This window comes from Rana temporaria, chromosome 6 (assembly GCF_905171775.1).
Source record: "Rana temporaria chromosome 6, aRanTem1.1, whole genome shotgun sequence".
Lineage (NCBI taxonomy): Eukaryota > Metazoa > Chordata > Amphibia > Anura > Ranidae > Rana > Rana temporaria.
Genome location: NC_053494.1, coordinates 107193467 through 107210460, shown reverse-complemented (window position 1 = coordinate 107210460; position 16994 = coordinate 107193467). Strand labels below are relative to the sequence as shown.

At 43.9% G+C, this 16994-nt stretch overlaps 1 protein-coding gene across 1 annotated transcript in view; it reads left to right on the top strand.

The window, feature by feature from the left end:
- Nucleotides 1-15296, top strand: part of WDR75 (WD repeat domain 75) — a 101138-nt gene extending 85842 nt beyond the window's left edge. Inside the window, exons 20-21 of the mRNA XM_040357132.1 lie at nt 1115-1209; nt 15000-15296. Coding sequence (XP_040213066.1) covers nt 1115-1209; nt 15000-15210 — 306 coding nt within the window. The 3' untranslated portion in view covers nt 15211-15296. The remainder of the gene's footprint in view (nt 1-1114; nt 1210-14999) is intronic.
- Nucleotides 15297-16994: the final 1698 nt, after the last annotated feature.

Sequence of the window (16994 nt, the reverse complement as noted above, 5' to 3'; positions counted from 1 at the left end):
AGTTATGATGAGGTGGACTAAAATGAATGCCTACTTTGCTGTGGGAAGCACAGCAGGGTGTTCTTAAAACAGAAGATATCCACATATCTCACTATGCTTCACACTGGTTCATTAGGGGGCCTTTGGTTCCTTTAAGCCCACTTTATAACTTGTCTGACCATACTTTCAGTGTTCCCCAAAGCCCTACTCCATATAAACCATGCACTGGGCCTGTTGATGACCAATAAGCCTTTAGCAGCTATTCATTTGGCATCAGTTTATTTTTTGGAGTGGTTCTACTAAGGCACGGCTTGATACCAATTGGTGATGAAGTCATTGCAGTCGTGCCTCAGCTTTGCCTGTTCACTGCTCCTCATTCCCCGGGCACATCGGCAGGCCTGCTCCCGTGTCACCCCAGCCACTAATTTAGGCGCCTTCTTTGATGGTTCCTTCTGATATTGAGAAAAGCAACTCCCCTCTTTTTTGGATTATTAGTTGTTGCTGACAGTGTAACTGGATATAATATCAAACTTTTGCTGATGTGAATTCTGTTTTACGAAACACGTTGAGACTGTTTTCTATCTTCTGCTGTTGAGTGATACATCAATCACTGAATGTTTCACAGGAATTCTTTTGACTATTTGCTGAAATGTAAAAAATTGTAACATGTTTATGTTCTGATGCTTTTCTCTGCTTTTAATCAATTTTTTAATTATATGTTTGCAATAAGAGGGATGACTTTTTTATTTATATATATATATATATATATATATATATATATATATATATATATATATATATATATATATATATATTGTGTAACCTCCATAAAAATCCCTGAAGCAGCTCTACTTGGCCTTTAATATTAGTCTGTATCTGTGCTATAAACCAGTGGTTCTGGATTGTCAGTGACCCTTGGGGCATAAGGGAATGATTTGCATGGCACCTCCCCCTGTCCTAACATGAGAACTAATCTTATATTGGAGATTTGTGATGAAAGTGAGACATACAGATATATTTTGTTTTTAAAAGGTTCCAATTCGCTTTGCAGAATAAGAACAAAGCAATGTCCAAGTTATAATTGTGCATGATATTTTATTTGACTTATTGGTTTATTTCTGTTTTTTGTTTTTAGCTGCTTCTTCATACTCCAGCTCATGTACTCCCACCTCCATCCGTTTTATGTAAAATGTTTGTAAATTCTTTATTGATCGCCAAGCAGAATATATGGTAAGTACCTAATTTCTACTAAACTATTGACTATAACCTGATGTTCCTACATGCTATGCATTTAAAACAAAACACAGTGAAAGTACAGGTTATAACACCATTGTTTAATTATACTTTAAATAGTCACAATTTCCTCAGCATTTCATGTTTTCACTTCTCAGACTGGTATAATAAAGTGGAAGCCTAGTCTAATCCTATCCAATCTTAATCCTGCTCCAACCCCCATTCTAAGCTTTATACTAACTTTCCTGTAGAGGAAAGATGTGTTTACTAGCCTATTCCCTGGGTGCTCCAGTCTGATTATGTGCCCAATTGCCAGCTTTCAGTGAAGAATAGGCTTGCTATGGGACATCTGTTGTCAAGCTATGCCTCCTCCACCCTAAAGCTGGCACTGGGAGCTGATCCTGTGACCAGATTGGATCGCCCAGGGAATAGGTAGGTATATACCTCTTTCCATTACAGGCTAGTATAGAGCTTAGAATGGGGGTGAGATCAGGTTTAAATAGGATTAGACTGGACTCTTACTTTAAATATTTTGGGCCAGATCCTCATAGAAATAGATGGGCGCAGCGTATCAGAGATACGCTACGCCGCCGTACCTTACCTGGCGTAATTTCGAATCCTCAAAGAATTTGCGCCGTAAGTTACGGTGGCGTAGTGTATCTCTGGCAGCGGAATTCAAATCAGCGATTAGGGGGCGTGTTTCATTTAAATGAAGCGCGGCCCCGCGCCAAATGAACTGCGCATGCTCCGTTTCTAAATTTCCCGCCGTGCATTGCGCTAAATGATGTTGCTAGGACGTCACTTTTTTTTTACTTAGACGTGAGTTACGTCCATCCCGATTCACGGACTTCAAATTTCGACGCGGGAACGACGGCCATACTTAACATGGCAGTTCTAACTATACGCCGCAAAATACCAGCTTTAACTATACGCCGGAAAAAGCAGACTAGAGACGACGTAAGAGAATGCGACGGCCGCGCGTACGTTCGTGGATCGACGGAAATAGCTAATTTGCATACCCGACGCGGAAAACGACGAGAACTCCACCCAGCGGGCGCCGAAGTATTGCATCTACGATCCGAAGGCGTACAAAGCCGTACGCCTGTCGGATCGAACCCAGATGCCGTTGTATCTTGGTTTGAGGATTCAAACTAAAGATACAACGCGGGTAATTTGAAAGTACGCCGGCGTATCAGTAGATACGCCAGCGTACTCGCTCTGAGGATCTGGCCCTTTATGTATAGAATGTAGAACGGCGGTGGCCAACCCGTCAATCTTGGACTACCCGTCGACCGCGGGTAGGTGATGGGTAGACCGGGAACAGATCTACACACTGCCAACCCCCGCCTTATACTTCTTTTTTTTTTTTTTTTCAAAATAGTAAATAATAGTAAAAAGTAGATAAATGTTTGTGTATTTAGGTAAATCATTCCTATATATCGAAAAAGAAGGTTGGAACTTTGAGGCAATCGACTGACGTTTAACAAATATTGCAGATGTACAGCCATTTCATATACAGTTGTGCTCATAACTTTACATACCCTGGCAGAATTTATGATTTCTTGGCCATTTATCAAACAAAGAATATGAGTGATGACACAAACTTTTCTTTCACTCATGGTTAGTGTTTGGCTGAAGCCATTTATTATCAAACAATTGTGTTTACTCTTTTTAAGTCATAATGGCAACAAAAATTACCCAAATGACCCCGATCAAAAGTTTATATACCCTGGTGATTTTGGCCTGATGACATGCACACAAGTTGACACACAGGGGTTTGAATGGCTATTAAATGTAACCATCCTCACCTGTGATATTTTTGTGTGTGTGTATAAAATGTCAATGAGTTTTTGGACTCCTGACAGACCCTTGCATATTTCATCCAGTTCTGCACTGACGTTTCTGGATTCTGAGTCATGGGGAAAGCAAAAGAATTGTCAAAGGATCTGCGGGACAAGGTAGTTGAACTGTATAAAACAGGATAGGATATAAAAATATTCATTCAAGGATTTGAGAATGCCAATCAGCAGTGTACAAACTCTAATCAAGAAGTGGAAAATGAGGGGTTCTGTTGGTCTACCTGACCGTGGTTTGGTTTCAACTAAAATTTCAGCCACAACTGCCAGGAAAATTGTTCAGGATGCAAAGGAAATCACACAAATAACTTTAGGTGAAATACAGGACTCTCTGAAAACATGTGGTGTGGCTGTTTCCAGATGCACAATAAGGAGGCACTTGTAGAAAGATGGGCTGCATGATCGAGTCGCCAGAAGAAAGCCAATACTATGCAAATGCCACAAAGTATCCCGCTTACAATACGCCAAATGGCACAGAGACAAGCCTCAAACCTTGCACAGTCATTTTGGAGTGATGAGACCAACATTTTGCTTTTTGGCCATAAACAAAACATTTGGAGAGGAGTCAACAAGGCCTATGATGAAAGGTACAGAGGTGGATCGCTAATGTTTTGGGGATGTGTGAGCTACAAAAGCACAGGAAATTTGGTCAAAATTGTTGGCAAGATGAATGCAGTATGTTATCTAAAAATACTGGAGGGACATTTGCATTCATCAGCCAGGAAGCTGCGCATGGGACTTGGACAATCCAACATGACAATGATCCAAAACACAAGCCCAAGTCAACCTGTCATTGGCTACAGCAGAATAAAGTGAAGGTTCTGGAGTTGCCATCTCAGTCTCCTGACCTTAATATCACTGAGCCACTCTGGGGAGATCTCAAACGTGCAGTTCATGCAAGACAGCCCAAGAATTTACAGGTACTGGAGGCTTCCACGAGGAATCGGCAGCTTTACCAACTGAGAAGAGAGACTCATCCACAAATACCACAAAAGATTTCAAGCTGTCATTGATGATGTTAAAGGGGGCAATACACGGTATTAAGAACTAGGTTATGTAAACTTTTGATCCTGGTCATTTGGGTAGTTTCTGTTGCCATTATAATTTAAAAAACAGTAAACACAGTTGATTGATAATAAATGTAGCCATTTCAATTGTATAAGACCTGTATATGCATTAAAGCGGAGTTCCGGACACAATTTCACTTTTTAAATATAAATACCCCTGTAATACACAAGCTTAATGTATTCTAGTAAAGTTAGTCTGTAAACTAAGGTTCGTTTTGTTAGGTTGTTACAGCATTTAGACACTTTATAAAATAGAAATTGACTGGGGCCATCTTAAGTGTGGGCATCATGAAGCCAGACTGTATGACTTCCTGGATTTCAGCCTTGCAGATCTCGCACATGCTCAGTGCTGCACAAGCAGTGTAATAGGTTTCAGATCAGGTTTCAGCACCTGTACTGTCCAAGTCACATGATTCTTCGAGACTGGGGAGTGCACAGACTCCTGGAAAGTTACACCCACTACATTCCCAGGAGTCTGTGCGGTGAAGCTTAAGCACCTAGGTGCAGGAAGAGGGAAGATTGCCTATTCTGCCTAGTAACAACACTTTGAAGGCATCTAAAAAAAAAAAAAAATTCTTAAAGGACTAATGACATTTTTTTAAAACTACTGATGTAATGTTATATTTATGAGTGGAACTCCACTTTAACTATCAGAATTTACCCAAAATGGGGGTTTTACAGGCAGCCTTTTCATATACATTTAGAGCAATGGTCATGTGCAGTAACCTATAGCAACAAGTGGCGGTGCGTCCATAGGGACGCAGGAGCGCCGCCCCCTCTGGCTCGCTCACAGCCAGTAAAATATACAGATTCGTACACGTACACCGATGCCGCCCACTATTCAGCTGGCCGGATGTTGAGCGCCGGTCAGCTGAATAGCGGCAGCTGACTGGCTGTGTGGAAGTGCCTATCAGGGCCAGAGGCTGTAGTTGGCTTCCTGAAGCTCATCCTCGGGACGTACCGGCCGTACGTCCGAGGATAAGACTGACAGGCGTCTCAGCCAATCGGGTAACCTGATTGGCTGAAGCATCATTGAGGGACGTAGAAGCCATAAAGGTAAGTGCCGGGGGGGTACTGGGCACGGTGGCTACAAGTGGAGGCATAGTGGCTACAAGTGGGGGCACAGTGGCTACAATTGGGGGCACAGTGGCTACAATTGGGGGCACAGTGGCTACAATTGGGGGCACAGTTAGCGACAATTGGGGGCACAGTTAGCGACAATTGGGGGCACAGTTAGCGACAATTGGGGGCACAGTTAGCGACAATTGGGGGCACAGTGGCTGTGTTTGATGGCATAGTGGTGACAATTGATGGCACAGTAGCTGCGTTTGATGGCATGGCACGGTGGCTGCGTTTGATGGCATGGCACGGTGGCTGCGTTTTGATGGCACGGTGGCTGCGTTTTGATGGCATGGCACAGTGGCTGCGTTTTGATGGCACAGTGGTTGTGTTTTGATGGCATGGCATAGTGGTGACAATTGATGGGTACAGTGAGGCTGCAATTGTTTTTTTTTTTTTTTTTTTTTTTTTTTTTTCGTTTGCGCCCCCCCAAAAATTTTGAGCACCAGCCGCCACTGATAGCAACATACCAATTTACTGTATTCAGAACAATGAAAGATGCACTTGCAGTATATAGGTATTTGTGTCTCATACATTTGCTCACCGAACAGCATGTAACAGTATGAAACACTCTTTTTAAAGTTATTTGCACTTCTCGGGTAGTAATATTTATTGCATTAATAGTTCTTATTTGCTGGGCTCTTCTGTACCTAAAATAACTACCTGTACTTAAACACCAGTAAGGACATTTACAGATTTTTTGGGGCACTTGTGCACATTAAAGTAGAAGGAAAGGCTAAATATCAAACTGACCTTTAAGCCTTGTACACACTGCATTTTTTTATTTTTTTTTATTTTGGTTGCACAAAAAAAACCTGACCGCTATGATCGGGAGCCACTGTACTACTAACCATGCAAGGTTTAGTCAAGCGATCTCCCCCGCTGAGCTATTGTTATCTTGCAGGGGGATGGCCCCCCAGTGCCAGAATACTCAGCGCTTTCTGCCACTGGCTGAGAATGCTGATCGGGAGTTGGTCGGTCGGCTGCTGGTTTTTCAGACCGACATACACACGGGCAAATTGTCGGACAGTGTTTTTTGAACCGGCAAATGTTATCCTGACATTCTGTCCGGGTGTACGGGGCTTAACTTCAGCGGTGTCCAACCTTTTGACCTTCCTGGGCCACATTGGAACAAGAGGAATTATCTTAGGCCACACAGAAAATACACTAACAATAAGGACAACTGATTAGCCGAAAAAATCGGGCAGATCACAAGTTAAAGTGTAAGTTCACCTTTTACAGAAAATCTGTAAGGTGAACCTGCATTGGACCCCCAACCCCCTATCCACTCCCCCCGGTCCCCCTAACCTGTAGTCCAGCGATTCCCTGCACTGACAGCTCGTATCGCTGCTGTACAGGTCCGGGAATTTGAAATCCCATGAGTTTTCTCTCCTCTTCGCCCGCAATGACGGGAAGGGCTACGCGGGTTCTGATTGGTTGGTGGCGCCCATGTGACAGCGCCGACCAATTGGAATACTCCTAAACGTACCTCCTGAAGAGATGCATCTTGGAGGTTAAGCTGCGGGGGATTTCCAAGACCTAGACTGGTGAGGCGGCGACCCGATGTCCTGTGAAAGTTCACCTTACAGATTTCTTTATCGTACACCACGGGACACAGAGCCATTACATAATGGGTTAAGGGTCACCAGCGGTGATTGGACACTGGCACAACCAATTAAAGACAGTTCCCCTCCATATAACGCCTCCCATCAAGGGAGTACCTCAGTTTTTTCGACAGTGTCTAAAGATGTTGCACAAGATAGGATGCTAAAGGGAAAGCTCTGCCAAAGAGACCCTCTGGGGGTAAAAGAGTTATGCTTCTGGACCCACCCAAGACACCTAAAGTAGGTCAAAACTGGATGGGATCCGGGCCTAATGCACGTAATGTCTCTCTTCGGAGGACTGAGGTCCAGCACTTTTGCTACTTCGCTATAAGTCCTGGTCAGTGTCTTTTACAAGGCCCAGGGGAGAAGTATCCTTTAAATAGGAACTCATATCCTTGAAGGTTGGCACACACTGCCCACCATGAGGGGCGAAGTTTGGTACTGTCTGATCTCAGAACCTGCGGCGTGGATAAGGTAAGAGGTGAAAATACATTTTTAGGACCTTTTCTATAATTTTTATATATTTCGGCCACCGGGGGGGGGGGGGGGTAAAGAGTTGCAAAACTCTCCACGTTTGATGTCAGCTGAAAACTACATTCCCTGCTGCAAGCCTGGTTAGATCTCTTCTCCACTCCTCCTCCCAGAAGTTACGAAAGCAACAGGTTAGTAATGGGAGAAAAAAGGAAGACCTTTTAAAACATACCATTACTACAAGCTAAAGGGGTTTCACCCTAAAACAGCTACAGGGAAGGAGGGGCGGAAAAACTTACCCACCAATCACCGCCATTGCCGGGTCGCGCGCACGGGGCACACTTTATCGGAACGGGGGCGCGAAATTCAAACGCCATTTTAGGAGCACAAATGCCAGCAAGCCTTTCTCCTTGAAGGATACAGCAGCATTACAGGGACACGTGAGACTCCATGTGGTTGGACTGGTAACACTACCAAGAGAGACACTCACTTGGGCATTGAAACTGTGTGTTTGAAGTTGCATACTTTATCTAGATTGCTAAACTGAGCACAATAGTATATGCTTTGGAATACCTTGGCTTTGCACATGCAATATGACCAGGACAAAATAGAAGCCACTTGAGGCAGAAGGCTCTAGCACTGCTGGCTCAGTACCTTCCTCACTGGTAGTAGCCGATGCACCTGTACTGGATGAGCCATTGCCACTATCAGGAATAGCGGGTTCTCCGGTGATGCCTGGACTTGCGTATGTCACCGAAGACACTTTAGCAGTAGCCCTAGACAGTTTAGAAGGGAGAATCGCTACGTTATCTGCTAAATCCTCAAAAAAAAACAAGCGAAACAGATCCCCTTCGGTGGTAGACCTCCTTTCAGAAAAATCTGAGGATGATGCTTTACCTGCAGAGGATGAGGAGTCGGATGGATCAGGAATATCAGAGGAGGCATTCTCTGCATCCCAGATCCTGAAATCGCAGGTGCAATGTTATGTGGGAACAGTGCATTTAAATTACCTTCTTCAGGCTTATCTGAATCACCTGTCTCCTCCCTGGGTTCATTAAAAGCCCAGCAGAGTGCAAGCTCTTTTCCAGTGCACCCGTTACTAGAGGGACTAATGTACGCAGACTGGCAACATCCAGACAAGAGCTTCTCACCTCCTAAAAAGTTTGATATTCTTTATCCTACGGAGGAGAAGTTTTCCAAAAAATGGAACCTACCGTCGCTAGACGCAGCTATTGTATAAATAAGAACCTGACTTGCCCGGTGGATAATGCACAGGTGTTTAAAGATCCATCGGAAAAGAAACTAGAATCTTTACGAAAATCCTCATTTCTCTTGGCCGGTTCAGTTACCCAACCTGCTGTTGCAGCAGTCGGTATGTGTCAGGTCATCAAACAACAGATAAAACAAGGGCTAAAGGATTTACCTCCAGAGCAGGTCAAATTTTGGGAGAACTTACCCAAAGCCTTATGTTTTACAATAAATGCTATGAGACATTCCATGAGTTCTTTGGTTGAAACATTGGTCAGCAGAGGCTCCATGCAAAAAACTCTTGGCCAGTTTCCCCTTCCATGGCGAACGCCTATTTGGAGACTACCTGAAAAAATATATCCAGAAGTTATCAAGTGGAAAAACACTCTTTTACATGTGAGAAAAACAAGCGACCCTGTTTTAACCACTTAAGGACCGCCTCCTGCATATATACGTCAGCAGAATGGCACGGCTGGGCAGATGTACGTACAGGTACGTCCTGTACATGTACCCAGCCGTTCGTCGTGGGCCTGCGGCGTGCTCCCGCGACCCGGTCCGAAGCTCCGGGACCCGATCGCCGCTGGGGTCCCGCGATCGGTCCCCGGAGCTGAAGAACGGGGAGAGCCGCATGTAAACATGGCTTCCCTGTGGCGGCTGCATCGATCGTGTCATCCCCTTTATAGGGAGACACAATCGATGATGTCACTCCTACAGCCACACACACTAGGTGAAACATAACTCCTTCAGCGCCCCCTGTGGTTAACTCCCAAACTGCAACTGTCATTTCCACAAAAAACAATGCAATTTAAATGCATTTTTTGCTGTGAAAATGACCATGGTCCCAAAAATGTGTCTAAATTGTCCGAAGTGTCCGCCATAATGTCGCAGTCATGAAAAAAATTGCTGATGGCTGCCATTGGTAGTAAAACAAAATAATAAAAATGCAATAAAACTATTCCCTATTTTGTAAACGCTATAAATGTTGCGCAAACCAAACGATAAACGCTTTTTGCACATTTTTTTTTTTTTTCAAAAATATGTAGAAGAATACGTATCGGCCTAAACTGAGGAAAAAAACTATTTTTTATATATATATATTTGTGGGGGATATTTATTATAGCAAAAAGTAAAAAATATTGCATTTTTTTCAAAATTGTCGCTTTATTTTTGTTTATAGCGCAAAAAATAAAAACCGCAGAGGTGATCAAATACCACCAAAATAAAGCTCTATTTGTGGGGGGAAAAAAGGACGCCAATTTTGTTTGGGAGCCACGTTGCACGACCGCGCAATTCAGTTAAAGCAACACAGTGCCGAATCGCAAAAAGGGGCCTGGTCCTTTTACCTGCATTTTGGTCCGGGGCTTAAGTGGTTAAACGTTCTCTTTCCCCAGTTCCGGGGAAACCTGGCTTCAGCTAGTGGCGACGGCCTTTTCAGCCAGCCACAAAGGCCAAAGGAAATCAGGCACAGAAAAATAAAAAACATGGGGTCCAAGAGCTAACAAGCAAGACCCCAAAGCCTCTCTGTGAAGGGGCGCCCCCGCTCAACCGAGTGGGGGGCGGCTGCGTCTGTTTTCAGCGGCATGGCAAACAGAAATCCAGGACAAGTGGGTAGTATCCTCAGGGTACAAACTGGAATTTCGAGAGATTCCATCTTCTCATTTCTGAAGTTCAAGACTCTCCAAAGATCCACAAAAAAGAGGATCCTTCTTCATGGGTTTGGATCACTTGCTGTCTCAAGGGGTAGTTACAGAAGTAACCCCAAAAGAGCAAGGTTCAGGTTTTTATTCAAACCTCTTTGTGATCCTGAAACCAAATGGGGACTTTTAGACCCATCCTGGATCTAAGATCTCTAAATCGATTTCTGAACATTCGCCATTTCCAAATGGAAACTATTCGATCCGTGGTCGCCACCCTACAAGGGGAGAATTTATGGCATCCATAGACATCAAGGACGCATATTTACATGTACCCATCCATCCTGCGCACCAAAGAACAGCGCCACTTCCAATTCGTGGTCCTGCCCTTTGGTGTAACTACAGTGCCCAGAGTATTTACAAAGGTACTAGCTCCTCTGTTGGCAAATCTGAGGACACAGGGCATAGCGGCAACAGCATCCCTGGACAATCTATTTGTGATAGATCAATCAGTGGCAGGATTAAATCGCGCTGTGCTCACCACAGTAAATTACCTGGAGCATTTAGGATGGATTGTTAACCTACAAAAATCATCTCTACTAGCCCAAAGAAGGGTAGAGTATCTGGGCATGATCATAGACACAGCCCAAAGCAGGGTATTCCTCTCTGAAAGACCTGATCCACAAGGTCAGGACAAAGAAGGGGTCGTCTATTCGCCTTTGCATGAGTCTATTGGGTAAGATGGTGGCAACATTCGAGGCTGTCCCTTTCGCCCAGTTTCATTCGAGACTACTTCAAAGCAGTAACTGCCTAGAACAAAAAGCTCCAAGCTCTGGATCAACTGGTGGCTAAGGACCGAAAACCTGCAATAAGGTAGATCCTTTCTCCCAGTCACCTGGAAAGTGGTGTCTACGGATGCCAGCCTGTTGGGCTGGGGAGCAGTATTCGAAGAAGCCTCATCCCAGGGAACCTGGGCCAAGCCCGAAGAGCGTCTGCCCATCAACATACTGGAGATTCGGGCAATATATCTAGCCCTCAAAACCTGGACATACAGGTTACAGGGCCACCCTGTCAGGATTCAATCCGACAATGCTACTGCAGTAGCTTACATCAATCACTGCAGTAGCTTACATCAATCGCCCACAGTCAAGGTGCTCAGAAGGAGGTGAATCGAATCTTTCTATGGGCAGGAGGACAGGTCCCTTGCCTGTCTGCAATCTTCATCCCAGGAGTAGAAAACTGGCAAGCAGACTATCTGAGTCACCAGCAGCTATCACCAGGAGAGTGGTCTCTCCACCCCGATATCTTTCAAGCCATATGCCAGAGATGGGGGACCCCGGATGTAGACCTGCTAGCATCCAGGTTGAACAAGAGGTTGGACAACTTTGTGTCCAGGATGAGAGATCCTCTAGCCTACGGAACGGATGCTCTAATAACACCCTGGAATCAGTTCACACTGATCTATGCATTCCCTCCGATCCCTCTCTTACAGAGACTACTGTGCAGGATCAAGAAGGAGGGAATACCAGTAATCCTAGTGGCCCCAAATTGGCCCAGGAGGCCTTGGTACGCCGAGATCGTAAAAATGGCGGTAGGAAGGCCCTGTAAGCTTCCTCTTCGACACAACCTGCTGTCTCAAGGTCCAGTATTCCATGCTTCCTTACGAAAAGCTAACTTTAACGGCCTGGCTGCTGAGACCCACATTTAAAAAAAAAAAAGAGGGGTCTCTGGTCGAGCTCTTTCTATACTCAATGCTAGAAAGCCAGCCTCCAGACTTATCTATTAGAGCAGTGTTTTTCAACTCCAGTCCTCAAGGCACACCAACAGGTCATGTTTTCAGGATTTCCTTTAGATGAAACAGCTGTGGTGATTACTAAGGCAGTGAAACTGATCAAATCACCAGTGCAAAATAATGGAAAGCCTGAAAACATGACCTGTTGTTGTGCCTTGAGGACTGGAGTTGAAAAACACTGTATTAGAGTTTGGAAAGCATATGTTTCATGGTGTGAATCCAGAGGCTAGAATTCTTAAAGATATGAAATAAGCAGAATTCTTGCTTTTTGCCAGTTAGGAGTGGATATGGAATTAGCCCTTAGTACAATCAAGGGTCAAATATCAGCTCTAGCAGTCTTCTTTCAAAGACCACTGGCATCTCATTCCCTAGTCCGGGCATTCATTCAAGAGGTACTGCGGATCAATCCGCCAGTCAAGTCTCCCTTGTGCCCATGGGATCTGAATTTAGTATTGTCAGTGTTGCAGAAGCAACCTTCGAACCTATTCGCCACATTCCGCTGATTTTTTTAGGCAGGAAATTGGCATTTTTGATTGCTATCTCTTTAGCTAGAAGAGTATCTGAAATGGCAGCTCTTTCGTGTAAAGAGCCTTATTTAATTTGTCACAAAGACAAATTTGTACTACGACCCCACCCGGCCTTTTTACCTAAGGTGGTGTCTGCTTTTCATTTTGAATCGGGACATTGTTCTGCGGACAGCGGAGGAAAAATTATTGCACACTCTGGATCTAGTGAGAGCAGTAAAGGTGTATCTGCAGGCAACCGCTCATATACGTTAGACAAATGTTTTGTTTATTTTGCCAGATGGACCCAAGAAGGACCAAGCAGCATCGAAATCCACCATTTCTAAGTGGATTCGACAAGTAATTATTCAAGCTTATGGTTTAAAGAACAGGACTCTTCCTTTTTCTGTTAAGGCGTACTCTACCAGGACGATACCTGCTTCATGGGCAGTGCATCACCAGGCTTCGATGACTCGGATCTGTAAAGCTGCAACTTGGTCTTCAGTCCACACATTTTGCAAATTCTATCAAATGGATGTGAAAGGACATGAGGCATGCCGCCTTCATGCGAAGTGTGCTTCAGGCAGCAGTTTTAGGGCTTCTTGTCTGCAAGCGGCCTGCTTGATCTGTGTCTCCCACCCTTCATATTGAGCATTGCTCTGGGATGTCCCATTATGTAATGGCTCTGTGTCCTGTGGTGTACGATTAAGAAAAAGGGATTTTTATAACGGCTTACCTGCAAAATCCTTTTCTTGGAGTACGCCACGGTACACAGAGGTCCCCCCCTTCTTATGGGAACCTTTATTGCTTGCTACAAAACTGAGGTACTTCCCTGATGGAAGGGGTTATATGGAGGGGAACTGTTTTTTATGTGATATTTGACACAGTTTTTTAAAAAACAAATGAATCAATATCTGGTTTGATGGGTGTAACTCTCAAGGTGCTCATTTAGATATTTTGGTTCTAATTTTGCCCTTCGTGTGCTTCCTCCTTCAAAATAGTTGCTCACAAATATAGGTGCTGCTGAAAACTGATGACATGAATAAGGTGTGATTGTGAAGAGTGGGATATTTTTCTTTGGGAAGATCAAACTTATTAAAGTCCCGCTACATGAGTTTGCAAAGTACAAACGCATTTTTGCAAAGAATTCCCCAAAAATTCAAATTTTTAAAGGAGAAGTCCAGCCAACTGGACTTCTTATGGATCACAGGATTGCAGTTCGTTTTGCACTTTTGCGACCTGTTTTCAGCAGAGAGCGGGCTGAAGTCCACTCTGACGCCACCAATGTCAGTTCAGGCACCGCGTCATACTGACAGTGGGAGTCTGGACCTGCCAGGAGCCTGTACTGACACCCATCTCAGTCTCTCAAAGAGCCGCTGAGAGCCTGAGACAGCTGCACCCTGCCACAGCTCAGTGCTCCAGTGAGCCAGGAGGGAGAAGAGCAGAGAGCTGTGATTGACAGTCTGCAGCGCTCTGCTCGGAACTGTGAGAGCCAAGCCATCGGCGGTGTTCGATAGCTCGGTTTTCAGTGCAGAGACGGGGGACAGATGCAGCATCCACCTAGGTAAGCATTAATCAGGATTTTTTTTTTCCTTTACTTCTCTTTTAAGTAAGTTTACAATTTTGTGTTTGATCACATTTACAGTCATCTTGAGCCCCATGCAGCCTGTGGGCCGCAGGTTGGGCACCCCTTATTTACATATTCTCTCCCCATTTCACTCTGTGGCACTGCATGCTCTTTATCACAAATTGCTGTGTCAGTACCTTTTTTCACAGTTTTTTGCATGCAATCACATGATGACAAAGCTTCAGGTACTCTCCCCCTCTAGCACAGCTGCTTTGAAGAGACTCATCTTGACAAGGAATAGAGCAATGAACGTCAGTTGGTGACATCACTGTTGTATGCAATTCATCCCTGTTGATTTTTTTTCTATTCTAAAGAGGACCCAGAGTCTGTGGTCACGTGATTTCATGTATAAAAAATAAAACAAAACTGGAGAGAAAAGGGGTGGACATTCATTTTAATATTGGTTTGTTTGTAGTATCCATCCCTGCTACTTCAACGAGCAAGTGCACTTTTAAAATTATTCATGCAAGTCTTAACTAAGATATACAAGGTTGTAACAGGCCTGTTAATGGCAAAAAGGCCTGAAGACCTTAGTTTTTCAGTCATGGATGAATGTTATTTTATGAACTTTACAAAACAAAGCTTAATTTTGAGAATCTGATCATTATCTCATTCCTGTAATGACTTTGAGAAAGACATTAACACCATGTCTGTACATTTTGTAAATGTGTGAGAAAAATTTAAGTGTCTACAGATGAGAATTAACTCTGGTCAGAAATAGATGGATCAGTTTATTTTAAAAACAAAGCTCTGTTGCCTTACTTTACTAAGCCGCTCTTGAAACCGTAGTTAAATTTACAATTTTCAGCAATATCAAATTTGTCTTGGCCTACAAAATTGTAACTTAATATGGTATTTTGCTACAGCCCAGAGCCGTTTAGCGAAGAGGTGGAAAGTGAAATTGCAGATGCCGATACAGATTCAGTTGAAGATCTTCAGGAAAAAGAAGGTCAAGATTCTGTTCCCTCTATTATTCCCACCAAATATGCTCAACTATCCAAAGCCCAGGAAAAAGAACTGAAAAGGATACGAAAGACAGATTTCAGCTGGGTATCGGTTTTGTGTGAAAATTTATGATGCTGGCATTTTTATAATTTGTATTTCATTTAAAGTATATCTTTTTCAATAAATGTATATGGAAATGAAAGATTTTCTTTATCTTCTGAATACTGTTGCACTGTGAATCATAATTTTTTTTTATTTTTTTTATTGTGAGGGCTAAAAAAAAAAAAAGACAACCATCCCGCTAGGGGGTCCAAAACAGGTGGTGCTGCCAGCCTATTCATGGTTGGGTCCGCCACTGCATTAAAATCTCCTATATTAAAAAAAATCTTGCCTTCTGTTATCTCATAAGTTGCCTGAAGCCAGATGAAAGAGCGACAAGGGAGGAGGTACATATAAAACAGTGTGAGAAACGTATTTAAGACTTTTAATAACCAGTACTACATATCGGCCCTTCAGATCAGTTTTAGCCGCATGTATAGATCTGGGCAGTGCTTTTGTAATCAATGTAGAGACTCCACTGGCATATGAAGAGAAAGTGGCATAGTAAGCCCCAGCAATATGGGCCTGCTTTAAAGAGAGAATCCTGGAGCCCTGCAAGTGTCTCCTGCAGGAGAATTAAATGGGGCTTATACTTCTAAATATAGTAAAGATTAAAGTTCAAAGTTTAAGTTTAGAATTGAAGCCCCCATACATTCCAGGATATCACTCTATTTTACCTCCATCTCCAGCAGCCAGTAGACAAACAGTAAAGGTCCTGCTCTCGCTCCCCCATCAATGGCGGGGGAGAGTTCAGGCCCCAGGATTCCCAGCCCAACACCGGGGAAGAAATGCACCTCTGCAGTCATAGAAGCTTAGATGAAGCACCAGTCCTAATAGAAAAAAGTTGCCCAAAAGAAAAAACAGTCCCAACTACCCCCCTCCCTGCACACAGCCCCAAACTGCCAAGTGCTTTGATCCCATAACTCAGAACTTGGGAAAGGGCAGCAGATGCAAGACCCAATCAGAGCCTCACATACCACAGCATCTGCAAAAAAAAAAACACAGGTCCAACAAGAGAACAAGGAAAAAACCCAGTCCAATAAAATTCTTTCCTTCTGTAGGAGATGCTAATGACCACCTCAGGACAACAAAACCTTGCGAAAATTCCGTATATAGAACATGAGCCTGCAAATCTTCATCCGTAAGTATGAGCAGAAAATAAAGCGTAATAGGACAACTGAGCAACTGATTAAGCAATCCAAAAGAGCGAAGTGCAGGGCAAAGCAGAGAGCGTGACAAAGCAACAGCGTTTTTAGGGAGGACGCGGAAAGTGTCCGCTGAGAAATCAGGGTAGATGGATATCCGATAACCATTAAACTCTAGCTCCAGACCATTTCTGGCTCCCTTCAGGATATTCTCCTTAACCCAAAAGTGTAGAATCTTCGTTATCATAGGCCGAGAAATCGCACCCTTTGGCACACTGGTAGGGATGCCGTGGGCCCTCTCAATGGCAAACCTAGTGGTAAAAGCATCAGGTGGCAAATGCTCTGTAAACCATCCTTCCAGAAACTCCTCAGGATGCCTCCCTTCAGCTCCTCCAGGGAACCCCACCAAATGGATGTTATTCCGATGAATACGATCATCCATGTCAGCCAATTTCAGTGTATGGTCAGAAAGGGCCCTTTTTGCTACCTGGACTGCAGTGTCCATGTGTCTGACAACTTCCTTCATGGAAGTAATACGGTTTTCCACAGCTGTTCTTTCACACCTTTTAAACATCATGTTTCAGGAAAGAGAATTCGAACTTCAGCTACTCAATATGGCCAGTCAGCATAGACTGACAGAGATGCATGGCAGCCATAATCTGTTTGTGAGGG